Raw genomic sequence first — 26,260 nt, forward strand, 5'->3', positions numbered from 1 at the left:
CATCCAAGAAGCCAAGTTGCTCAATGCAATTGCCAGTTAATGGCGGTGGTCATCCACATAATAATGTAACTATCAGTTTATCATATTTAGTGTCGGCTACACAATTCCAAACATCCCCACTCACATCAACAGTTCTAAAGAACAATTTTGGCACCAGGGTTACACTGTTTTACACAAATCAAATGCAATTCTTCTTGTTTTGCATCCTGTAATCTGGTTTGCAGGGGAGAGGAATCCCATTCACAGCTCCCATGCTCTACTACCAATTGCATATGCGTTCCTGATTGAATGGGTACCATACATAGGACACCCGATCACAAGACCACAGCTATGTACCATCAAAACTCACTTCCCATCAACCGATATCAAGCAAGCATCACAGTGACAAAACCACACCCAAAAGAACAGAAATTTGCACAAATCAAAAAATTGTGTTCAACCTTCAGCATGGCTCCAAAAACCTAACTTGACTTGTATTCGACACTTCCTGGCTTTGACACATGAGCAAGGTAACCGACAAGGACTCACACTAACCACAGTATGTACATGACGCTACATACCCTAGCAAGGTAACCTTGCTCTGGTATTAATCCCCACGGTCCTCCAAGGAGGAACCCCTTGTCAAAATGAAACTTAGCCAAAAAAACACATACCGAAGTAGAAAACCAGAAGCCACCTTCCAAGTTTACGAAAGTGCTCTGAAATTTAGCTGTGAGGATACATTCAAGTCAAATGATCAGAGTCATGGTCAAGCATAATATCAAAGCTCTGCTCAAGCCTTGCGTTACTTCTCAAACAAAGTTCACCATTAAACAACCAGTGAAACCTTCAATTCATCATCCAGGCTATGCCCAAGCCTGCCTTTTAAAACAGACTTAAACAAGAAGTTCACCATTACATTACTGGTGTGGTTGACCAATGTAAGTGCGGAAGCACTCGTCTATTGGCAATCACAATATGCTACATGGACTCTGTTAGATAGGTTGCCTTCTATATCTTCCCAAAGGATATTTGTCATTTATGCCATCCTTTTCAGATACCAAAGGCCATACCCTAACAACCACCAAAAAATCAAAATGCTGAACAGTTGCCTAGGCTCTAATTGGTCCGAACTTGGAATGTAGCTGTTGCGCACAGGCCTTAAGATGGCTGTTGATTTCTATCGGAAGTTACCTCTGGCAATAATAATTCGTATTCTTATCAGTAAATACGAATTTGCAGAGGCACCCACCACAGCCAAAAGGGTAAATTAATCTATCTTGCTTCAGCTTCTCATTCCTGGCCAGTCCTTGCTTTTTTCAAACTCAACTCTCAGGTTTCAAAAGGCTGCTCTCTTCTGAACTAGCCGAACCTTAGAAGCATGCTTCTTACCATTCACATGTTTTTCGTAGTCCTTTTCGCTGTTACAATTGACGTTACACACATTGCATCTTGCATGCAATCTTGCCACCAGAGAGGTGTGCTTCTTGCCAGTTACATGACGGTCAAGATCTGACTTGCTCCCATATTCAACGCGGCACACTGTGCAATTGAGGTCCTTCTCGCCAGCAGGTGGTGCAACAGACATGGGCGTTCCATTGGAGAGCCAAGGCTCCTTCGTCAAGCCCCTAACTCTTTCTTCGCGTATGACATGGAGAAAGAGGCCCTCTATTCCTTTCACCTGTACATCATGCAAAAGGTTCATGAAACAATGAGTGTGCATCGACACCATGCCCGCCGACATGTTTGAGCTCACTGTTCCTGCAGCTTGCGAGACCCCACATCCTGCTGCCTGGTCCAGAGTACCAGACTTCAGAAAACTTTCAAACCCTGGACATGCACATGCTTGATATGCTGCTGCCAATGCCCGTGCTATGCCTTCTGAACTACTCTTGCATCTTGCTAAATCTAATAAGCTTTTGTTATTCTGGCTGTCAATATTGTTGCTGCCTGACACGAAGCCATCTGCAGAAGCATTGTGCACATGGTAGCCATTTGCTAGAGGCTGGACACAGTTTTCATTTCCTTGATCATGAAGAGCCACCTTGCATGTTGGCCCATTCTTCAAAACCTGAATTCCCAATGATTCCATTAAAATATCCTCTTTGAGATCCTGCTGCTCCGCAACCATATCCTTGCCACCACTCTTCTCAGGGCTCCTGCAAGCCTGCAAGTCCGTTGATTCCATATCTGTGCAACCTGTGCAGCTTGATAAGGGACCTTTACCAGCCTGCTCAGCATTAGTGAAGGAGCCAACGACCATTGCTTGCTGCTTCATGGGCACATCTTCGGATGGAATCACAGGCACTACTTTGGCTTTAGAGCTCATTCCTGCCTTTTTAGACGCCTTACCAGAACGAGGAGTCACTACTACTCCTGTAACGGCCTTCGCATGCCTTTTGCCTGCAATGTGGGTGTCATAATCCTTTTTACTAGTACACGTCACACAGCAAACCCTGCAAAGAAATGGAGCCTCCTCTTCACCCTCCGATGTTAGTGCTTGCTCATCCTTCGGGAAACTTGCAGCCACTTTCCTTAAAGTATCTGTGTTTTCAGCATCTTTCTCAAGTTGAGAATCACCTCCACATTTGATTCGTTTACCTGATTGAGCATTAATACCGTTTTCTTCTGAAGTAGCCTGATCCTCCCCTATATTAACACCAGCAACAGGCGAAACCAAATCAGTTGCTTCTACACACGGAACAACCTCCTTTTCCTCTCGCACTCTCTTGCCACTTCTAGGTGACAAGGCCTCCTCGGAAGATGCATCAGACATCTTCATTCCTTTATCACCTTCCCGACTCATCTTTAACCTCCTGTAACATGAGAATAGTTGGTAAAGATGCAAATAAGGGCATACTGAATTGGCAAGTGTGCAAACTGTGCAATGCAATTGTCAACAAGTGCACGGCCAAAAGAACAGCCAGCGAATGAATGCAACACATAAGCAGCCAATATTTAAAATTATTACCACCAAAAAAATAGATGGCTTAAACTATACAATCATGTATACTCATTATTGACCACCTGTAGCGCTGACTTGCAGTAAAACACATGCGAACTGGGTTAGGCATCAATACATGACGCTAATAACACATCCAAAAATTGTGCCCAACACCAAAGGACGAAGCGAGCTTTGAGAGGAACAATAAGATGCAAGTGGATCATTTTCACAAGCTGACTAGTGCTACCAAGAACCACAGTGAATTCAGCAGTTACATAAAGAGGCACCTCATCTATCTTTGTAGCCTATCTGCATTGTAGAACATAATCGAGGCTCTGATAAAAAGAACCAAGGTGCTCGGTGCTCAATGCGATGCATGCCTTGGCTCATAAGAATGGTCTATACATACAAGTTACTTATAAGACAGGTGAATATAAAACTTGACAACGCTACAAAAATTGTCAAGAAAAAGGACAAAATCCTAGATGTAAGGGCTCAATAAAATTACCAAAATACCCCTCTAATTTGTGGAGATTCCCAAAATACCCCTCAAATTTCAAAAATTCCCAAAGCACCCCCCATAATTTGTCATAAATTCCCAAAATGCCCTTCAAATTTTCCAAAATTCCCAAAATACCCCTAGTTGTGAGAGTAATTTCTTCAAAAACAAAAAAATTTGTAGCTTTTCATAAGAAGAGTGATTGTCTACCATACTAAAATTTGAGTTGGTTATGTAGGCTTTGGAGATGAATTGCTTCATTATTTCTAGACATTATTGCCCTTTTTTGCGAGGTAATTTGCGACAAGTTACATGCTAAGCACTCAAAAACCGATCTCAATTGTCAATCAAGAATAAAGATTAAAAAATCTTGAAGATCCAACGAAAATAGATACAAGGGTATTTTGGGAAATTTTTGAAATTTGAGGGGTATATTGGGAATTTCCACAAATTAGAGGGGTATTTTGGTAATTTTCCCTTTTTTTTTTTCTTTTTTTTCCAAGGGGGGGGGGGGGGGGGGGGGGGGCGCTCACAAGAGCGCATTGCGATGGGAGATTTGCCCAAGGAGCTACCTTGGGGGAATAGTCACAATATGACGTGAACTACCTGTGAACTGTACTATGTCTTATTCTAAAGGGAAGGCCATTGGGTATTATATGGGTAAGTGTGGAGTATCCTCTCAAGCCATTGAGTCGGTATGAATGTCCTAGATTTAGGAAGGAAATTTTTTCCCAAGTTTGGTAGCCAAGCCTCACTGACACAAAAATTTTCATTTTAACTAAAAAGGGGACTTTCATATTGTTTGCACGTGAGCCTCTTTCCTAAACATATGGAGTGCCACAACAGTCTCTAACTTGCATTTATCAAAACATGTCGCCACCAACCCCCCTAAGCACAACACTAGCGTTGTCTACATACTCTATCTATAACACTGCATTCCCTCAAAACTATGGTCATTGACCTCCCCAATGACATAGCACCGATGTTTTAAACACACCCATCAGCATCCTACACAAACGCCATGGCTTCGAGAGATTTAAGCACAATGGGCCTCCACATTACAATAATTACAAGAAAAGCTATTTCAGGCTGGCCAAATCCTAACTCTGTTTCTTGACCATATCAAAATGGCCAAGGCAACACTTCCAAAGAGTTTTTTGTTACGCTTTCAATATGAAAATGTGCTTTGATTTGCTAGCATGTGTAATATTTTGAATGCGTCCTGTGACTGTGAAGGAGATGAGCCAGGAGCACAGCGGAAGAGGAAGATGAATACGCACACACACTCACACACACACCACCATAGCCACACACACAGGTTGGAGGGGGAGAGCTGACACACACTGTGTCCCCTTTATTTCTTCTCTATCTTATGCACTTAGGCATAATACACACACTACTTTTTGTTAGTGGCTCAAGCAAATGTATAGCTGTACACTTAGGATTAGTAGCGGTGAGTGATGGGCGGTCGGCCACATGGACATTAAACCTAACATTCTCTCACTTGATGGCCAATGTGGGAGACCATAAGAATAGAAGAACACCACCCTTCACCCAATGCCCATCAACTCACGACAGTGCTGAAACTAATGGCTGGAGAGACTTTTAGTGAGTGCATCCGTTGTGTTCTTTGACGTAGGAATCTTCACTAAATCAAGGCTCTTGTTTGCCAGGTATTTACGACTAAAGTGATAACGCACATCAATGTGTTTCCTTCTGGAATGAAACACTGGATTGTTAGCCAAGGCAATAGCACTCTGACTGTCACAATGAAGAACTAGTGTGCTCCAATCCAAGATCTTTCACTAGGCGAGCAAGCCAAATAGCTTCTTTGCATGTCTCACTCAATGCAACATACTCTGCCTCTGTGGTAGAAATGGCTGTAATCTTGAAGAACGGATCTCCAAGAAATAACAGAACCAGCAAATGCGTAAATCCAACCTCCTGTTGATTTACGACTGTCAACACAACCTGCATAACACTGTCTACAAATCTCTGAATGGATGACTCTCCACGACCATAGCGTAACTGTCTATCTGCAGTGCCACTCAAGTATCTCAGAATCGACTTGACACCATCCAAATGCTTTTTACCAAGGTTAGACATAAATCTACTGACAACTCCCACTACATGTGCAATGTCAGGTCTTGTAGCCACCATGGCACATGAGACTACCACAAGCTAAAACATAAGGAACCTTAGCCATCGCAGCTTTTTCCTCAACAGATTTGGGACATTCGTTCTTGCTATGTTTCAAATATGCACGCAATGGAGTACTCAAAGCCTTCCCCTTTTGCATGTTGAAACGATCAAGAACCTTGTGCACATACTCTTTTTGAGAAAGGTACAACAACCTCTTCTTACGATCACGAGTAATGCGCATACCCAAAATGTGATTAGCTTCACCCAAATCTTTTATGTCAAATTGACTTTTCAGCTTGGTTTTCAAGTCAACAATGTCCTTCTTGGAATGACCAGCAATAAGCATGTCATCTACATAAAAGGATAAACATAATAAGTTATCCATTGGGTTGTCTTTTCACGTAAAGACATGGATCCTCATTACTGCGCTTATAGCCTAGGGAACGTATAAATGCATTAAACTTTTGATGCCATTGTCTGGATGATTGCTTCAAGCCCTAGAGACTTTTCAAAAGCTTAAAGACCAAATGTTCCTTGCCCTTTAGCACAAACCCTTCAGGTTGCTGCATATAAATCTCTTCCTCGAGATCACCATGTAAGAAAGTTGTATGACATCCATTTGATCAAGTTCCATATCTTCAGTGGCAACCAAAGCAAGCAACATTCTCAGTGTGGTCATCTTGACCACTGGAGAAAAGATTTCCTGGAAATCGACACCATATTTTTGCTTGAAACCTTTGGCCACTAAAAGAGCTTCGTAATTGTCAATCTTCTTCTTGTAAACCCATTTACAAGGCAATGCTTTCCTACCTTTTGGCAACGGAACAAGTTCCCATGTTTTGTTCTTTGTAATACTGGTCAGCTCCCTCTTCATAGCATGTTCCCACTGAACCTTATCATTGGCTAGCATAGCCTCTTTGTAACACGAAGGCTCACCACTATCTGTCAGCAAAAAAAATCCACGCTTGAAACAAAACGTTATGGCGGATGTGAGACTCTTTGAGATCTCCACGGCTCATCAGAACTCGTACTAGCCTGTGCAGTAAGTGGCTCGGGAGCTATCTGGATAGGAGATGATACATCGGAAAACGTCACTTTCAAGAATTCAACCTCTTTTATTGGTTGTCTATGCACCTTAGTTTCATTAAAGACAACATCACTGCTACGGATCACTGATCGAGTTTCCGAATCCCATAAACGATAGCCAAATTGACCATCTACACCATAGTCAATGAAGATGCATTTCTTGAACTTACAATCTAGCTTAGCACGCAACTCCTTAGGTAGATGTGCATAAGCTTCACAACCAAACGTATGGAGTTTTTCATAAGAAAATTTATGTCCTGACTATAACTCCAAAGGTACACGAAACTGTAATGAAGCATGTGGTCATCTTTTGATCAAGCACACGGCTGTGTATAATGCTTCAACTCAAAACACTTACAATAAATTAGTCTGTGATGGCATAGACATAATCCACTCTTGGATGGTCCTATTCATTCATTCCGCAACACCATTTTGTGCAAGGGTATAAGAAGCTGTAAACTCACGCTTAATTCCCCTACTTGAACAAAAGTCTGTAAACTCTTTGAAAACATATTTTCCACCATTGTCTGAGCGCAAAGCTTTCAACTTATGTTAAGACTAAGTTTCAACACTAGATAAGAACTTCTTGAAGCAAGAAAAGGTCTCATCTTTAGACTTCATGGCGTAGACCCAAACATGCCATGTTGCATCGTCAATGAATGTAACATAATAGGACGCACCACCATGGGATTTAGAAGGCATACGCCCACATAAATCACTATGCACAAGCTCTAAGGGTTTCCTTCTTTGTCAAAAGAATGTGTACGATGTGTCAATGTTTGCTTTTCATATTGACAATGCTCACAAAAGGAAAAATCAGAAAATGACAGACGATAAGTAGCCCAAACGAGAGAGTGTCTCCATTCCCTTCTTTAACATATGTCCTAACCGGCTATGCCACAAAACAATGGTTCGCACCTCGGTTACAGAAAGCACAATGTTTTTATCAGATACATAAAGAGGATGAAGTGAACCAGCTTTAAAAATATGGGCTATAATAAGATGACCCTTCGCAACATGCCAAGACTACTAATAAAAAGTGACTTTGTAACCCAAGTCATCAAGACGTCCAACCAAAATCAGATTGCGTGTCAAGGCTGGAACATGACGCACATTATGGATGATAAACTTTACCCCATTTGCCATAACCATGGCAATATCACCTACGCCAACAATGTCACAAGAGTAACTGTCACCAAGTGTAACAGAGCCAATAGTTTCCTCGTATGTAGTAAACCAGTGCCTATGAGGTGTGACATGCAACGAAGCACCCAAATCAAGAATCCATGTATTGGATACATCACCACTAACAAGGAGTTCATCTGACATAGAACTCTGTAAAGATAGAGTTTCCTGTGCATCATAAAAGACATCATTATTTTCAATCAACATATTAATGTCTTGCACATCACTGTCAGACTGAACTATGTTCAATTCTTCAATCTTAACCGAACTCTTTGGTTTCTCCTCTTTATCATCATGATCTTTGCCTTTACCTTTGCCCTTCTCTTTGTCACGCTTCCAAGCATAACAATCCTTCTTTATGTGATCAAACTTATCACAATAATGGCATTGAACATTGCGGCAACCACGAGACCCTTTGATGCATCTCTATTGCCCTCTTTCTTGGACTCACATTGCGAAGAACGGCCTTTACGTTGCTTATCATCCCTTTGCACCTAATGAGCTTCGCCATAATGCGAGCCAGTCATGGTCTTCTGACACATCTCCTCTGACAAAAGTGCACTAGTAACATCATCATATTTTAGCGTACCATTAGGAGCAAAGTTACTAACAGCTATGCAAAAGATATCCCAAAGGGGTGGCAACGAACAAAGCAAAAAGATTGCTTTCATCTCATCATCAATGGTCATGCGTTGTGCACAAATGTGGACAAAAAGAGAATCAAAATCATTGATATGGCTGGCAACCCTAGCTAACTCCTTCATACGAAGGTTGAAAAGTTTTCGCATCATAAAAACCTTATTGCTAGCCGTATCCTTTTCGTAAGTGTCGTATACTTAAGCATGAGCAGTCTCGCATTCTAACACTAAAAAGTACATCGACTCACCAAGATGCAGTCAAATCTTAGACCTGCATAGCTCATCAAGCTCCTCCCACTGAAACTGAGTCATGTGCATATCTTCAGTTCTAGCCGCATAGGCAATAGGCAACTTTTGCTTCTTTTGGACAAGCACATCATGCATTTGGTTCTTCCGAAGCTGAATATTAGTGTCATCAAACTTCCTTATGTCATAAATGTCACGGTCTTTGCTAGTAGATATGGTGACAAAACTACCAAAAGATTCCGGGAAAAATTTTGGTAGTCTCCTTTGTATTTGGGACTATGTCAACCAAAATACGAAACAAAATGACCAAGTATATCACTCACAAAGTATAAAATAAGGCAATGCCTCTCAAAAGCACACTGTATAGAGACCAACTAAGGCACATTAACTGTCAAACTCACCATAGACCGCCAACTCAGCGTCAAAAGCACCTATACCACTCTATACATGTCCTATGGCGAGGCCTCGTAAGGGATGCTCTAGCTACCTATATCACCGAAGGTATCTCCACATTTGAGAATACCCCAGCTCAATGAAAACCTCACGCTATTGACCCTCAAAAACGTAGGTTATACAGCAAAACGTATAGCCAAGTCTCAGAAATGGCTATCATTCGGACCAAGTCTCAGAAATGGCGGAGACTGCCGTGTCAGACTTACACCACCCTGCTACTTCACAGGTCTAGGGCATACTTGTACAGCTAGTATGTCTTCGGACTGGCCACCCATAGTCTAGGTTGTACTTGGTCCGGCCACCCGAGTTTGGGACCAGTCACCTACTTTGTTCGGGCGCCCTCATATATTTCCATACATCATTTTTCTGTTGGGTCGTAGGGATTTTTATCAAGCCTTGCCCTACCTCCCCTTGGGCACCTATTTATAGGACCAAGGGGTACCCACTTCTACATCTCTCATCTCACAGAGATCACGTCTGATTGTATTAGGTCTTCTGCTCATGGTAGTCACGGGGGGCTGATTGCCCCCTCTTCACCATCTCTCGCGTTTGTGTTCTCGTCTCTCTCTCTTCTCACGCTTCCACACACGCGCACTCTCACATGGTATCAGTCGCCAGGGCACATGGTAAAAGCAACTTCAGGATCTGCCTATTCTGAGGCGCTACATCGCATCAGGTTCTTCTCCCGAGGGCTAGATCGGCCAAAATTATCGTTGCAACTGGAGCCAGATTTGCCAACGTTTTACATCGACCAGGTAAGCGCGGAAACGGAAGCCATTTCTATCGCGGAGGACCTCACCTCAACCTGCATTTTTTGTAAGAAACATCAGATCTTATGATTTCCTTGTCAGCGCTTCACTTCTGGGACAGTTTCGTCGCCAGAAATGCCCCTCCTCCATTTTGTGTTTTTGACCTTCATCTGTGTTTTTGGGTTTTCAGCCCATTTTCGGCGGTTTTATTGGTCACTTTGTGTCGTTGACACCTTCCACAAGTTGCTAGGCACCTAGGGTACCCATCAAGCCTTTGTTTTTTCAACAAAAGTGGATTGGAAATTGACCTGCGTTTTTGCAGCAGGAGGGCAGCGCTCAGCTTCTGGACCCCAGATCTCGCCATCACCTTCCCGACTTTGCATCTGGTACATTGCCGGCGAGTATCCTCTCCGTTTCCACCAGATTTCAGCCATTAACCCTTGCTGTTTTCTCTTTCCAACCCATCTGGGGCAGTGACAGTGATTCACCATCCTTCCATACTCCTCTGCACCGCTCCGGACCATGCCGGGAGTGTATGAGCACGCTGAAAATCGTTGGACAGCAGCGTTTTCATCACCTCGCAGTTGCGTTTTTGGGTGGACAGTAGCCACATGGCTTGTGTTTTTCAAAGAGGATGAAGTTACCTCCTAGCAGGACACCATACGATGGTGGTCTGTGCGGTCTCTTAGTGACTGCTGCAGCACGCGGTAGCTTCGACGTCGGCTTGATCATACACGAGCGTACGATCCTTGGGAGATCCATTCATTCCAGCCATCATTCAACGGTTGCGCACTCCATAGGGGATGGTGACTTGTGGTTTGCTATGGACACACCTATGCACTCATCAGAGGAGTTCACACGAGATATGGCCGTGCTTATGGCATATGGGATTCCGACGTTCCCAGAGAAGACACCACCATCCCTGGTGGATAGACACTTACCACTTGACTTCGACACGTCAAATTACTTGCTTACACAGGAGCATCTACATGGACTTAGGGAGAGGATCTTAGATCTCTTCCTGGACAGGTTCATTGCTTGGATCTACCACTGGAGTGGGACTTCAGTGTTTTGGACTCTCTTAGAGAGTTTACCCACGAGATGTGGGAGATCAAGTATGTTCATGCGACTACTTCCGGAGTCACCCGGAGCTTGGCTTGGATGGTAGTGCAATTGCTCTTCTAGACTCCTGATCTTTGGATTTTTACCTTCAAAGTTCCTCATACTCACCCTCGATAACCTTACAGCAGACTTATCCCCCGACCTGGGCAGTAGGCCACTCCCAGCTCATTCACATTGAGAGCCACACCGAGTTGCGGTTTGGTGGAGTTGTTGGCGCAGATTATGTTTAGGTTGACACCGGAGGATTGGAGGCAGGAGATACAGGCAAGACAACGCAGACATCTTAGCCTTGCCTTTCCTCTGCATTAAGACCGCCCCCAAACTATGTCCACATGCATCACACTAAACCATAAATCATTTTTGCAAATCTAGTAAATCAACACAAGACCGAGTGTCAATTTTTCCTTAAAGAGTCTTGAATGCCACAATTTCAGATGGTCCCCAAGCAGAGGGAACTCCTTTTTGAGTCAAATATGTAGAGGAGAAGCAATCTCTGCAAACATTCGAATGAATTACCTATACTATGAACATAAGTCCAAAAAGCTACAAACTTCATGTACATTTTTCAAACTTTGGTCCATCTCTGATGGTTTCTATTTTGGCCCGGTCCATCTTTACACTTTGCAAAGACGACGTGCCCCAAAAAGTGTATCTCTAGCAAGAAAGACTCGCTCTTTTTCCCGTTGACCATCAATCTATGTTGTCGTTGCGTGCCTGAAAAACCTATAATAGATGGTGTATGTGCTCTACTTCACTCTTAGAGAACACGATGATGTCGTCGAAAACCTATACTCTCGAAAAATCCTATCCAACATCGCGTTGAATATTGCAGGAGCATTTGTGAGACCAAAAGGCATCACCAAAAACTCGTACAATCTGAAAGACATCCTCAACGTAGTCTTGTATACATCAATTCGACTAAAGCATGTAGAACCTTGCAACCTCTCCAATATATCATCAATCCTAGGTATTGGAAACATGTCCTTGATGATGATTTTGTTGAGAGCTCTATAGTCAATGCACATTCTCCAAGATCCATCTTTCTTTAGTACGAGAAGGTGAACAATAAGGTGATGTACTGGGCTGAATTAGACCCTTTTCAAGAAGCTCTTTCACTTGAGTCAAAGCTTCCTCATTTTGGACTCTCCTTACTCTATATGGTGGCCGGTAAAGTCAACAACCCACTTAAATTAAAAGGCAAAAATAAGGAAGCGTCCCCTTTTGGCTGAAAGTAGCGAGCACCCTCTCTCCTCTCTCTAACATCTATCACTAGCTTTCTTTCTCTCTCCTCCCTACTCCAACGCTCTATGGCAGGCTGTAGCGCTATTGTTGCAAAGGATTTGCCAGCTATTCTTGTCGCCCTCCATGGTCTATAAAAGCAACCAAGCACCCCCCCTCTTCACAAATTTGCGAGCTATGTAACAGACTTGGACACTCCAAGTCAAGATTCTACCGCGACACGACAAGAATTCACTTCAAAACAGTTCATAGTTCACAATTGATTCGACACGGCCCGGCGGAGTTCCGTGCCTAGAGATATTGGCCCCAAAGACTGGCGCCCCTTTCGGTATTTCTTTTTGTATTAATCTGTTGCACAATGTACACTGAGTGGTTGGGACTCACTCTCAGCCTCTACGTCCAGATGCTCTAAGAAGTGAGAGCCCAACAACACTTATAAAGAGATTACAAGGGATGCCAAAAGCTGTCCCAAAAGCTTTCAAAAATAAAGCATGTTCCCTCTCTCACAAGCTCTCTTGAGTAAATAAAGCAAAGCTTTAAGAAAAGTAAAGCTCGACAGCCACATCACTTGACATCTAAGGACATCACATGGCAAATCACATTCAAAATTCATTTGGGTCTCAGACCATGATTTATTGGCAACGTATTTAGCACTCACATCTAGATCCGCTCTAGATCTCATAGATGCTCGATTGACTAATCTCTATTGCAACCATGTCTATCGAGATCTTTCAGACCGAAATGCTGTAGTCATTTCGTCTATCAGTTCCTGCACTTAAACAAGTGAAGAACAAGTCAGTATCATTATGTTCGAGAATTCCAGTTCATTAGGTCGTACAACAGAATACTGTCAGCTCACAGTATACCTAAAACTCAAAGAGACATCAATGACTTTGGTATCAAAAATCGAGGCAATCTGTTGACAAAGGAGCGGAGCGACTCCCCTCTTGTGCATACCCGCTGCACCAAATTCCTCCCAAGCTGAGTTCGGGGTTCCATTTGGAATAGACTATGCTAAACCAAACGCTTCGAGGTAAAGATTTAAAATCTGAGGAGCAACTGCAAGGTCCTCCTCCTCCATTCACTTTGCATCCAATGCGGAGTAGGTCTTGAATTTAACCAAGAACCGTCTTATCGCTTTACCTTCTATCTTTCTGTGCCAATATCTGTTTTGGAACGAGTATCTGCTCGTTTTCCTCCACTTCCGGTTGCTCATCTGGCTCCCCATCATCGAGCACATCGCCTTCAAAAGGCTTCGAGAGACTCACATGAAAAACATTGTAAATTCTCCAAGTATCGGGCAACTTCAATCTAAAGGAGACATCATTTATCTTTTTGGAGGTCTGGAAAGGTCCGTAGTATCGCATACTAAGCTTTGGAAAAAGCCTCTCCTTTCCCTTTTTCTTTCTCAGGCGTGCCTTCTCAAAAGGTAAGAGCACCCAATCGTTCTCCTTCAATTCAAATCAAGACGATGTCGATCTGCTGCCTTTTTCCAAGATTTCTCCAAAGCCTTCGGACCAAGTCCGAGTCCCTCGTGAACTGGTCGGCTTCAAAGAAAAATCTTATCTTTCGTGCTAAGGAAGGGTGAAACCTTCATAGCAAATTCAATAATCTCAAATGGCACCTTCCCCATCAAAGAGTTAATCGTGTTTCTGAAGCAGGCCTCCAACCACCACTTCGAAAGAGCATGAAGGTGTATTTCTATGATACCCTTCAGCAAATGATGGAGTCCGCAATTATTGTCGAGAATCGACATTCCATTGGTACCCCCAAACGGATGGAGCAAAGCATGTACCGTGCAAGGCAAAGAACGGTCTACGATGACCTTGGCGACCAAGGCAAAAAGCCTAAGCATCCAGAGGGTACCGACAAACAGCTTAAGTATCTCACGCCCAACCAAGTACAAACCTTCAAAGAGCAAGGAAGATATTTTTACTGTTGTGAGAAAGGACGCATGAAGCTTGACTGCCCTGTTCGAGAACATCGACGGAACAAGCACCTTCGAAGAAAGAAAAAGCGAAGAAGAAGCCCGTTGCACCAACTTTCTTGATGTTCAAGAGAAAAAAGGAAGCATCAGTTTCTGAAGGGTTGGGGATATGTGAATAACTAACGGGTATTGATCCTCTATGATCCTAGATCAACGGACAGAATATTGCAGAACGCTTGGGCCTCACACTTGCTCAGCTCGGAAGTCATCCGGATCAACATTCGAGGGGTTGACGCAACTCCCGTGCATAGGCAGCTCAATCTTTAGATTCGTCAGTACATGAATCACTCTTGACGGCACCCATCAAGAAATGTGATATCATCTTGGGTATGCCATGGCACACCATAAGCCACATCTGTCACAAACCGGACCTCACTGATGTTGAATTAACTAATTCTTATTGCAATCATGTCCTTAGATTTCTCAAGACCGAAATGATGCAGTCATTTCATCTATTATTCTATCTTTCAATCATGCACTCGAACACAAGCACATGAGTGAGTATTCAAAAATCAGACTCATTTTCAGGAATTCCAGTTCATCAATCACACACTAAGTTCATACTAAACAGAGTGTTTCAATCATTCAGTCTAGTCATCGTATCGCTGTGTAGCCATCTCATCCCTTGGGAACTCTTGATGCGCTCACCACAATATCCAGTCATACCAGTCGTCATCTTCATTCAAAATTCATGATTCTTATCTCGAATCGTGATCGGGTTCATTCTAGAGTTGTCATTGCATTCGAATTCGTCATGATCTCATTCTCGATTTCACCTATTATTCGTTCACAAATAGCTAAATCTTCCACACATTAATTTTGTACATAAATCAAAGTCATCTTCGAGAATTCCTATTTCAAAGTTATTCATTCATAAAGTCATAAAGCAAAATATTGTCAGCACATCAATATCCTTTTCAAATTTCTATCCAGTATCTGTTCTGGAGCAAGTATCTCCTTGCCCAGTTCTATTTCAGTCTGTCAGTCGTTCTCATTCGTGCGCCTTTTTGGGGCACCGCACAGATATATGTCCTTGTTCCCCACAGTCAAAGCACTTTCTCGTCTTGAGGTATTCGTCTTTCTGGTCCTCTGTTAGTCGGGAACGTCATCTTTCTTTCCTAGTTTTCTGTCGCAGATTGATCTGTTATATAAGTCAAGTTACCCGAATGCATAGGAAACCTTGCTTAGCATGTCCCATCAATTGTTGTATGGACTCAGATTTTTGTAATAGCAGTAATCTCGTATCTCTTTGTGAAGTCCAGAGCAAAAACGCTCAATTTGTTGCTTAAAACTGATCTTTTTAAAAGATGAAGAAGGTAGAAAAACATCCCAAAATCTCTCGCAATAAGTATCTAGAGTATCTGCCTTGGCCATCCGAAGATGATTCCAAGCGGTAATCACGTCAGGTTCGTACTCTTGAGTGAGCCACGAGGAAATACGAATTTTTTAACTTTAGCCACTTTGTTGGTGCTTCTTTTCGTAACAGAAGAGTGGACCACCATGTCCGTGCATTTCCTTTCAAGTAGGATGCTGCCCTTTTAATCTTGGAGTGCTCTGAATAGCGCCCTCAAGAAAAGGCTATGCCAAACTGTTGAATAAAAGCGAGCGCCTTGTGTGCATCTCGAAAACTTGAAAAGGTATCAAATTTTTTTGCTTGACCGCCCTCCTTGAATTCTTTGTTCTTCTTTCTCTTATCTTCGAGAAAGTCGTATTGATTGACTCTATAAAAGTGCTTCCTCTTAGAATAAAACATTTGGTCATTAGGGTTCGAGTTCTCAGAAGAGGAGGAATCCTCCTCAAAAATTGTCCGAAAATGTATGCGATCTATGGTGAAATCTGCTTTTCTTGGCCTTCTTGTTCTTTCCATGTGTCACAAAGTGATGACGTGGCGGACAGCAAAAACCCTAAAATTCCTGCAAACCCTAATTTTCGAAAATCGCGGAGGCTGAAATTTTAGAAAAAAAAAAAGGAAAATGATGAGCGACGCAAATTTCGCTTTTTCTCTACTTAAATGAGAAAGAGAGAGAGAATGCTTTTGCTCTCATGTTTTGACTCTCTGTGAGAGGGAGAGAGCAATTGCTTTTGATTTGAAGCTTTTGGGACTCTGCTTTTGGGCATCCCTTGTAACCTTTAAATTAGTGGTGAGGGCCTCACTTCTCAGAGCATCTGGACGCAGAGTCTGAGAGTGAAACCCTACCACTCTCTTTTGTACTTTGATGATTGATTAATATAAAAAGAAATACCGAAAGGGGTGCCAGTCTTTGGGGCCAATATCTCTAGGCACGGAACTCCGCCCGGCCAGTGCAAATCTATTGTGCTCTGTGAATTGTTTTGAAGAGGTTATTTGGTGTTGTCGCGGTTGATTCTTGACTTGGAGTGTCCAAGTCTGTTACAGTGGTATCAGAGCACGGCCGATTTCTCTTCTACGGGAAATCCGATCCCCGAAATTTTTTTCCACGGCACCTATGGCTTCAGGCAATGATCAGTCGACTCCTTCTGCATCTGGAGATGCAGGCTGGGATCACAACGAAGATTCAGGCAGAGAGTATGGCCCGCCTTGGCCTACTTAGGCGGAGCGGCGAGCGATAGAGCGTCGTCAATTGATTGGCGATGCAACAAAGATGATGCTCAATTTTGCCAAGGACCCGAAGATGGTAAAATATATGAACCAAACCTCTTTGGAAGAGGTACAGACGAAGTGGTAGAGAACCACAACACCACTCCCGAAACCCGCTCTCAAGAAACCTTCTGCCTCCAAGAAATATACGAAGAAGGAACTGGAGAACGTGGTTGATGCACGGATTGCTCAGCTTTTTGACACGCAAAAGAAAGCCAAAAAGCACGGCAAAAAGCAGAAGAAAGGCACTGACTTCCCGGGATATTTGGTTCATCGATCGACATTTGACAAGGCCAAGAAATTGAAGAAGCGCGTCAGTTTTGAAGACCTACCCAGTTCTTCTTCTTCTTCTTCTGACAGTTCTTCTAGCTCCTCGGATTCGAGCGAAGAAGACAGAAAAGGTAAAAAGCGAAGCAAGAAGCAACGCTTTGGAAAGGGCAAGAGAAAGGCAAAGAAGGCTAAATCTCGCCCAGAGACTGACAGTTCTACTGAGGACTCGTCTACAGACAACTCAGATTCCGATGACGGAAAGTTTTATGCGAACTAGAAGAATTTTTACAAAGCCAACCAGTATGACTTTCTCGAAGATAAAAGCAAGAAAGTCCGAGAGTTTAAGGAAGGTGGCCACTCGATCAAGTTTGATACTTTTCAGGATACTCAGATGCTTCGAAGGCTTTGTCTTTTATGCAGCAGTTTGACATCGCTTTCGCGGGAGGACGCTATTCAGAGCACTCCAAGATTCGGAGAGCTACCTCTTACTCTAAGGGGAATGCTCGTACTTGGTGGTCCACGCTTCTTTTAACAAGAGTGCGCCAGTTAAATGGCTGAAATTTAAGAAGCTTTTTTTTCTTCTTGGTTGACGCAAGAATATGAACGAGATGTACGAGCTGCTTGGAACCATCTTCGGATGACCAAGAAAGATACAATCAATGCTTATTGTGAAAGATTCTGGAACTCTTTTCTACCCGCCTCTTCATTCAAGAAGATCTCGTTCAGAGAACAGATTGAGCGGTTTACCTTGGGTCTACCTACAGAGATCCGAGGTCACTGCTTGGAACAGAAGTCAGCTTCTATTCAGGAGTTGATGAGTCATGCAAAGCGGGGCTTTGCCATTCACTCTGGCAGTCTGACCTACCCCACAGATGAGGCCATGACACAACGAGCCGAACAGACTTCTGGGAATGAAAGTAGAATGAAAAAGAGCAACCCAGAGAAAAAACAGGATGCACGACCCAAGCTTACTCCTGAGGAGAGAGCTCGCTTCATCAGAGAGGGGAAGTGCTTTGGATGCGGGGAACATGGACATATTTCCGCAAAGTGCCCTGATAAGGCACAGAAAGAACAGAATGATAAAGACGACGACAGGTCTGAGAGTTCGAGAGCAGCTGAGGATTGTGGCAGAAAAGGCAGATAGAAAAGCAGAACTGGTACCACATGGCGTGGGACCTGCACCGAATCTAATGAATGAAAGTACAAACTTTGCCACTTTCGGGGCAAAGTGAAGGATCAGGAAGCTCTTTTGAAGGAGCCAAGGCCAACTTCTTTTCACTTGGAATTGGCGGCTCGATTTGGAACTACGCCCGACAGACTAACGCCACAGGCGGCGGTAGTTCGATTGGCACCCGGATGGGATGTTGCCATTACACCGAGCATTGGCAAACTTCGTTTGCAATGACAGGGGTGTTCAGGGCACGCGAGTGACGTTCTACTCGGGATCCCTTGGTACCACAAGAACTACGCCGTGGTTGACTACCGGACCGAGAAAGCGACTTTGATAAATGAAGGGCTTAGAGATTGTACTTGATGAACTTTAGTTTTCTTACTCATTCTTTTGGGAGAACTGAACGATGGATAAAGGTTGAATATGTTTTGACCTGAAGAAAAGAACGCCAAGATTTTTTCTCCACGCTCATGCCGATTGCTTTTGAGAGGGCCTGAAGATCATACCATTGATCTGATATCTGGAAGCACGCCGGCCACCTTATCGTGTGAGCCGAGTACAGAATGAAAAGATTATGAACTCAGTGAAAGACATCTTGGAAAAGGGTCTTGTCAAAAAAGTACTTCACCGTATTGCTCTCCAGTGTTGTTGGTTTTGAAGAAAGACGGATCTTGGAGAATGTGCATCGATTATAGCGCTCTCAACAAAATCACCATCAAGAACAGATTTCGGATTCCTAGGATCGATGATATACTCGACAGGTTACAGGGATCCTCGTGCTTTAGCAGGATTAACTTGAAGAGTGGATATCATCAGATCAGGATAGTGCCGGGAGACGTCTACAAGACAGCTTTTCGGACGACTTTTGGGTTATTTGAGTTTTTGGTGATGCCTTTTGGCTTAACCAATGCTCCTGCGACATTTAATCGGATGATGGACAGGATTTTTTCGAGAGTACAGGCTATTTGTTGGCACTTTCTTTGACGACATCATTGTTTTCTCCAAGAATGAGGCAGAACACAGAGATCATCTGCTTCAAGTCTTTCAGGCATTACGAGATCACACATTAGTGATTAATGCTAAGAAAAGTGAATTTTTCCTACCAGAGATACACTTTTTGGGACACATTGTGTCAGCAGCACAGCAGGAGTGCAAATGGACCCGGCCAAGATAGAGACTATCCGTGATTGGCCCGATTTGAGGAATGTCCATGAAGTTAGAAGCTTCTTGGGACTGTGTTCGTACTACAGGCGGTTCATACTAAAGTTTGTAGAGGTTGCTTCCCCTTTGCATACCTTGACACAAAAAGGAGTACCTTTTTCGTGGGGACCCACAAAGGTGACTGCCTTTCGGACACTGAAAGAGAAATTGACTACGGGACCTATTTTGACTTTGCCAGGCTTGCAGAAGTCATTTGAAGTATATTGTGATGCTTGTGGTTGTAGTTTGGGTGCGGTCTTGATGCAAGAAGGCCATGTCATAGCTTACGAGAGCCGTTTGTTCTCTAGGCCGGAGATGACAGCACAGATCTATGGGAAAGAGCTTTTGGCGGTTATCCACGCTCTTACTCAGTGGCGGCATTACCTACTCGGAGCGGATTTTACTGTCTTTACAGACCATCAGAGTTTGCGCTACTTCTTGTCACAGAAGCAGCTTTCGGAAAAGCAGATGCGGTGGGTGAACATCTTGTCACAATTCCACTTCCAGATTGTCCATGTGCAGGGCCAGAAGAATGTGGTGGCAGATGCTTTGTCTCGAAAACCGTTGGTTCTGGCTATTTCCGCGATACATCATAGGAGCTTCGAGGATATGGTCGATCAGTGTGCCACAGATACAGATTTTGCAGATATTTTCACACGGATACGGGATGGGGAGACAGTAGTTGGATACTCCCTTCGGGAAGGCTACTTGATGAAAAAGACTATGTTGTGAGTTACACAGCCGTTGAGGGAAAAAGTTATGACTGATTGCCACTGTCCACCTTTTACGGGTCACCGCAGCATTGCTACCACCATGAAAGGGGTAGAGAGATATTTCTTTTGGCGGAAACTCAAGAGGATGTGGAAGAGTTTGTGCGCAATTGCTTGGTATGCCAGAGGTCAAGTTTGACAGGCATAAGGCACAGGGATTGTTACAGCCTTTACCCATACCCACCCGCCCCTGGGAAAATATTGAAATGGATTTCATTTTTTTTTTATCTCCCGAGAATACAAAATGATCACGATGATTTTCCGATTACATGGCACGCCTGAGACGATTGTCTCCGACAGAGACCCCAGATTTATGAGTTTGTTTTGGAAGGCAATTTGGGAGAACATTGGCACGCGGTTGCAGTTCTCGTCATCGTTCCACTTGCAGACTGACGGGCAATCTCAGATTGCCAATTCAGTGATTTTAGATTTATTGAAGTCTTGTATCTCGCATCAGAAGACTCAATGGGAAAAGAACTTACCTTTGGTGGAATTTGCCTACAATAACACGATACACTCTTTGACGGGGAAGACGCCATGTGAGATTGTTGAAACTGCTGCGAAGGTTCCATCCTTCCTGAGCACGAAAGATTAGAAATTTGAAGCGGATGAATATTCACGAGATTTGGATACGGCTGTTGCCAAGGTTCGCAAGACTTTGCAGGAGTCTCAAGAACGACAGAAAAAGGCAGCGGATCACCATCGTCGCGACTAGAAACTGAAGGAGGATGATTGGGTGCTCTTACTTTTGAGAAGGCACGCCTAAGAAAGAAAAAGGGAAAGGAGAGGCTTTTTCCAAAGCTTAGTATGTGATACTACGGACCTTTCCAGATTACTGACAAGATAAATGATGTCTCCTTCCGATTGAAACTGCCAGATACTTGGAGGATTCACAATGCATTGCATGTGAGTCTCTTGAAACCTGTTAAGGGTGATGTGCCTGATGATGGGGAGCCTGATGAGCAACCCAAAGTGGAAGAAAACGAGGAGATCCTTGTTCCTGAACAGATTTTGGCACATAATGATACGAAGAAAGGTAAAGTCCGAAGGCGGTTCTTGGTTAAGTTCAAGAACTTTCTTGCATTTGATGCGAAGTGGATGGAGGAGGAGGACCTAGCAGATACTCCTCGGATTGTGAAACTTTACCTCGATGTTTTGGTTTAGCATAGTCTACTCCAAACGGAACCCAGAATTCAGCTTGGCCGGAGATCTGGTGCAGTGGGATGCACAAGAGGGGAGTCACTCCACTCTTTTGTCAACAGATGCCTCGATGTTGATACTAAAGTCACTGATGTCTCTTTGAGCTTCAGGGATACTGAGAGCTGACAGTATTCTGCTGGATGACTTTATGAAATGGAATTCCTGATTATGATACTGATTTGTTCTTGACTTCTTGTGAGTGCAGGAACTGATAGCCGAAATGACTACAGCATTTTGGTCTGATTGATCTCGAATAGACATGGTTGCAATAGGGGTTAGTCAATCGGACATCGATGAGGTCCCAATTGGACCTAGATGTGATTGCTAGCTACATTGCCGATAAATCATGGTCTAAGATCTGAATGAATGTTGAATGTCATGTGATGTCTGGTGATGTCCTGTGATGTCGTGTGATGTGACTGTCGATTTTGTGCATGTGCTAGATGTGTGTTTCTAGTACGTAGGTACTAACAATCAATGTCTGCTAAGACGGTTTATGGCTTTTGTCGGTTTTGCAAGCGTAATCGGGTCGATTACAATGCTTTCAAGAGGGGGTTATGTCACAAAGTGATGACGTGGCGGACAGCAAAAACCCTAATTTCTGCCAGAAACCCTAAAATTCTTGCAAACCCTAATTTCTGCCAGAAACCCTAATTTTTGGAAATCGCGGAGGCTGAATTTTTTTTATTTTTTTTTTAAGGAAAATGATGAGCGATGCAAATTTCGCTTTTTCTCTACTTAAATGAGAAAGAGAGAGAGAATGCTTTTGCTTTCATGTTTTGACTCTCTGTGAGAGAGAGAGAGCAATTGCTTTTGATTTGAAGCTTTTGGGGCTCTGCTTTTGGGCATCCCTTGTAACCTTTAAATTAGTGGTGAGGGCCTCACTTCTCAGAGCATCTGGACGCAGAGTCTGAGAGTGAAACCCTACTGCTCTCTTTTGTACTTTGATGATTGATTGATATAAAAAGAAATACCGAAAAGGGCGCCAGTCTTTGGGGCCAATATCTCTAGGCACGAAACTCCGCCGGGCCAGTGCAAATCTATTGTGATCTGTGAATTGTTTTGAAGTGGTTATTTGGTGCTGTCGCGGTTGATTCTTCACTTGGAGTGTCCAAGTCTGTTACACCATGTCTTTGGTTCTTCTGTCGTTTCTTGCCCTTTCTGTCCTCATCACTCGAATCAGAAGAGGAAGAGCTGTCGGAACTGTCAACAGAGGATGAGGACAAACTGGACACACCCTCGAAGTGTGCATGCCAAATAACCAAGGTAATTTGTGTGTGTCTCTTTGAATGCATCCTGGTCTTTCAATATTTGGTTGACTCATCGTTCAATCACATCATCAACTTCATCCACGAGGTAGGCGGTTTCTTCAATGCGGCCTTTAATGGTGAATCAATGGTCGTACGCCATCGAGAATGAATCTCATAATCCGGTGCCGAGTCAAAAGTTTCACGTATTGGGGATCCTTCAAATACTGGAGCATCTGCTTAGCACAAGTATCAACCTACTGTTGAGGTTGCATCTCCATTCGTTCATACTCCGTAGGCCGTGGAGACTCGTACTCTTGTTCCGATTGCCCATTTGAATTTCCCGTACTTTCACTCAATCCAAAATTGTCGGGTGCGTTCGTCTAATTTTTGCACAATTCATTATTTGAACCCACGTGTGTCGCAGTAAAAGGGTCGAATTTTCCGATGGAAAAAAAATCGACTGAGCTTTGAAACCACTGTTACAGACTTGGGCACCCCAAGTCGGAAATCGAGGACGACACACGAGAGAATCACTTTCAATACTTCACAAAACTTAATCACAGTTCAATAGAGTTCACACGACCTCGCGTAGTTCCATGCCCACAGGTATTGGCCCCAAAATCTAATGCCCCTTTCGGTATTTATTTTTATATTAATGCTTGAACAAAGGTTACAACTCCCACGGGCCCTCTCTGCTCAGAAGCTCGTTAGCTAACTGAGTAGAGAAGTCAAATGCATATCGAATAGTAACAACTCTTGTCAAACAATGTACAAACCATTTATGCAAGAGCGTTTCGAAATAGGAAACCTATCTAATGGACTTACCGGAACATGCTAGTTCTACGAACAGCCACACAAAGTTGTCGATACTAATCCCCTAGACTCAATGGACAAACCTTTGCTCTAAGGACGAAGTAGTAGCATGTCCCCATGGCGCACAACCACGAGCACGTGACATTTGATCCCTAAGAGACGTGTCCTTTACAAGAAATGGGAATTTCCCAATGCAATACTGACCAAGGTTGCAGCTCTAAGCTCAAGGAACAATCCCAATGTTGTTTTTTTTAAATGGTAAGAACAAGCAAATAGAAACTCAATAGAGATTATTCGAGTGGGTGCAAGTTTGATCTCATGTTAATGAGAACACAATATTTTATTTGGTAGCAGTGAATATCCCCTTTCTACATAAAGGCTTAAGGAATCTAAATTACTTTGATTGGTTACATAATTTGCATAGACAAAGTCCTGTAACTAAAATCCTACGAAAAGTAAGACAATAATCCCTCAAAATCATGCTTCCCCTCCAAAGCCCCCATTCGCAGCGACTCTTTGCACCATTCACCCTAGGTTGTGCACTAAAATTACCTATTTGCTAATAACAACCACACAAAAGACCTCATCACGACTAATCTAAACCAACTTACCAAAGCCAAATGCAAAAAAAAGTTCCTTATGTAAGGGTTTATAAGTACTCAACACATAAAAAAGGTAGAAAAGCTAGAGGTAGCATTAAGTTCATATTTGTATCCTCAATTTTAAATAAAAGGCTACTAGTTGTCTTTATTTATTCTCATATACACAATTACTCAATGTGGTGGTAGACACATGCAACAATCCACCGCTACTTCATTTCTCTACTAAGCTTTGCTTAATTAACACCCATGGTCTGAAAGAAATTGCCCATGCCCCATACCCACCTTATGGGTAGCTTGATTGGCAAAATGTCTTACATGAGGTTGACACGTTAGGACAAGAGTTATGTCTAGACCTTGGTCAAAAAAAGAAAGGAATTTTTGCTTAGACTTCACTACTTTGAACTTCAAAGAGTACACATCTATAGGCAATGACAAGCATTCACTCTTCACTCAAGCTGAAACCTTCTGGGCAATATTTACAATGCCATCGTCTCGTTGTAGCTACAACGCTTGTCAAAAGCTTCATGAAGGACGGGTGGCCTTTCATTATATAGTAGATATTAGAGAGCTTCAAGCTTGGACTTTCAAGGCTAAGACAAGGAGCTAAAGAGGCATCAAGTTGTGTAGAAATTAAAGTATAGGGTAGAGAATGGACATGGGGGAGCTTGAGAGAGATGGATTGTACGTAGAAAAGTGATGGGAGAGGCTAGAGCTTGAGAGCCTAGAGGTGGGAGTGGAGTGTGGATTGGTGGAAATGGAGGTGGAAGCTACAGATGAAGTGATGGAGAGAAGTTTGGAGAGGACAGGCTTGAGCACTTGGTGGATGGGAGCACTTCATAGCAGCTTGCAAGGGACCTTGCTGCTTGCAAAAAAGATCTTGAGGCTTACAAGTTTCAGTGGAGAAGGCAAGGGCTTCTCCTTATATAACGGTAAGCTTGAGGCATAAGGCCCTTGAGAGAGACGCCTTGGCCATAGAGGAGAGGGGATGTGACTTGAAAGTAGACCCTAAAAGTCTCTCATAATAGGGGCTATAGGTGGCTCAAAACAGCCCCAAAAGGATGCCCAATAGTGACCGCAAACTAGCCCAAGCCACTAAGAACTGCCTAGCAATCATATTTTCCAAACCTCACACCACCGGACTAAATGGACAGGACGTACCATCCATTGCACTAAGACAACCCTGGTCTTACAAGCCAAGTTTCAATCATCACACACCCACTACTCAGATTTCAGTCACGCTTAGAAACAAAAAAAATTAAAAAGAGACATTCAGTTTCGCTTGGTAACAGTATAAAATTTATTAAAAAAAACAAATGTCTCAAATCCTCTATTTCTTTCAACTCGCCTAAAAAAACTAAATAAACATAAATATTGGTCAAAAACAGCATACTTAGCACTTGCTTGTTTACACATTGCCTGCTGTGACAACATCTGACACACGTACGGAGAAAATAAAAGACTCTGCATACACCACTATGCACCAAATTTAAGGTGCATCTGCTATTGTTTTGAGAAATTTGCAGTTTCTTAAAAGTTATCTCATGCTAATGATGAAATCACTATAAATAGTTGATATATCATTATGCTGCGGACTTCTCTTTTCCTCACAAGGAACCCGACATCAGACAGCAGAAACTTGCACCAAAAAAACTGGTCTGCAGTTTGCTGTGTTTGGGATCCTTGAAACGGAATTGGTATAGTTCCCCGATCCATTTGTGTATGTGGGTATGTGAGAGAGAAAGCTCCATGATGAAATGGCTAAGCCCTCTCTCCCTCTCTCTCTCTCTCTCAAGCAGATACAGACAAAAAACGACATCGAAGACAAAAAAAGAAGTAGCAGAAGGAAACCTGCACCGTCGGTAGCGTCTTAAGTCAGTCTCTCTCTCTCTCTCTCTCTCTCTCTCTCTCTCTCTCTCTCTCTCTCTGTGTGTGTGTGTGTGTGTGTGTGTGTGTGTGTGTGTGTGTGTGTCTGGGGTGTGACTGTATGGTCGAAGAAAGCTTACCTGCAGAAAGATCCTTGCCGATCGAGTGTCCGGCTTCGGTTCTTGGAAGGAGGAGGTACCTTCTTAAAGAGAGAGAGAAAGAGGAGTGGTTGGGG

At 43.2% G+C, this 26,260-nt stretch overlaps 1 protein-coding gene across 1 annotated transcript; it reads right to left on the bottom strand.

Moving 5' to 3' along the window:
• Window positions 1-750: 750 nt before the first annotated feature.
• LOC147450844 (uncharacterized) lies at window positions 751-26,031 on the bottom strand. The gene is made up of 2 exons (XM_086519855.1): window positions 26,011-26,031; window positions 751-2,795 (listed from the first exon to the last, which is right to left on the bottom strand). Exon 2 carries the CDS (start codon window positions 2,783-2,785, stop codon window positions 1,319-1,321), a length of 1,467 nt encoding a protein of 488 aa, XP_086375981.1. The 5' UTR covers window positions 2,786-2,795; window positions 26,011-26,031; the 3' UTR covers window positions 751-1,318.
• Between the last annotated feature and the right edge of the window lie 229 nt (window positions 26,032-26,260).

This window comes from Adiantum capillus-veneris, chromosome 9 (genome assembly GCF_014529385.1).
Source record: "Adiantum capillus-veneris isolate H3 chromosome 9, ASM1452938v2, whole genome shotgun sequence".
Classification (NCBI taxonomy): domain Eukaryota; kingdom Viridiplantae; phylum Streptophyta; class Polypodiopsida; order Polypodiales; family Pteridaceae; genus Adiantum; species Adiantum capillus-veneris.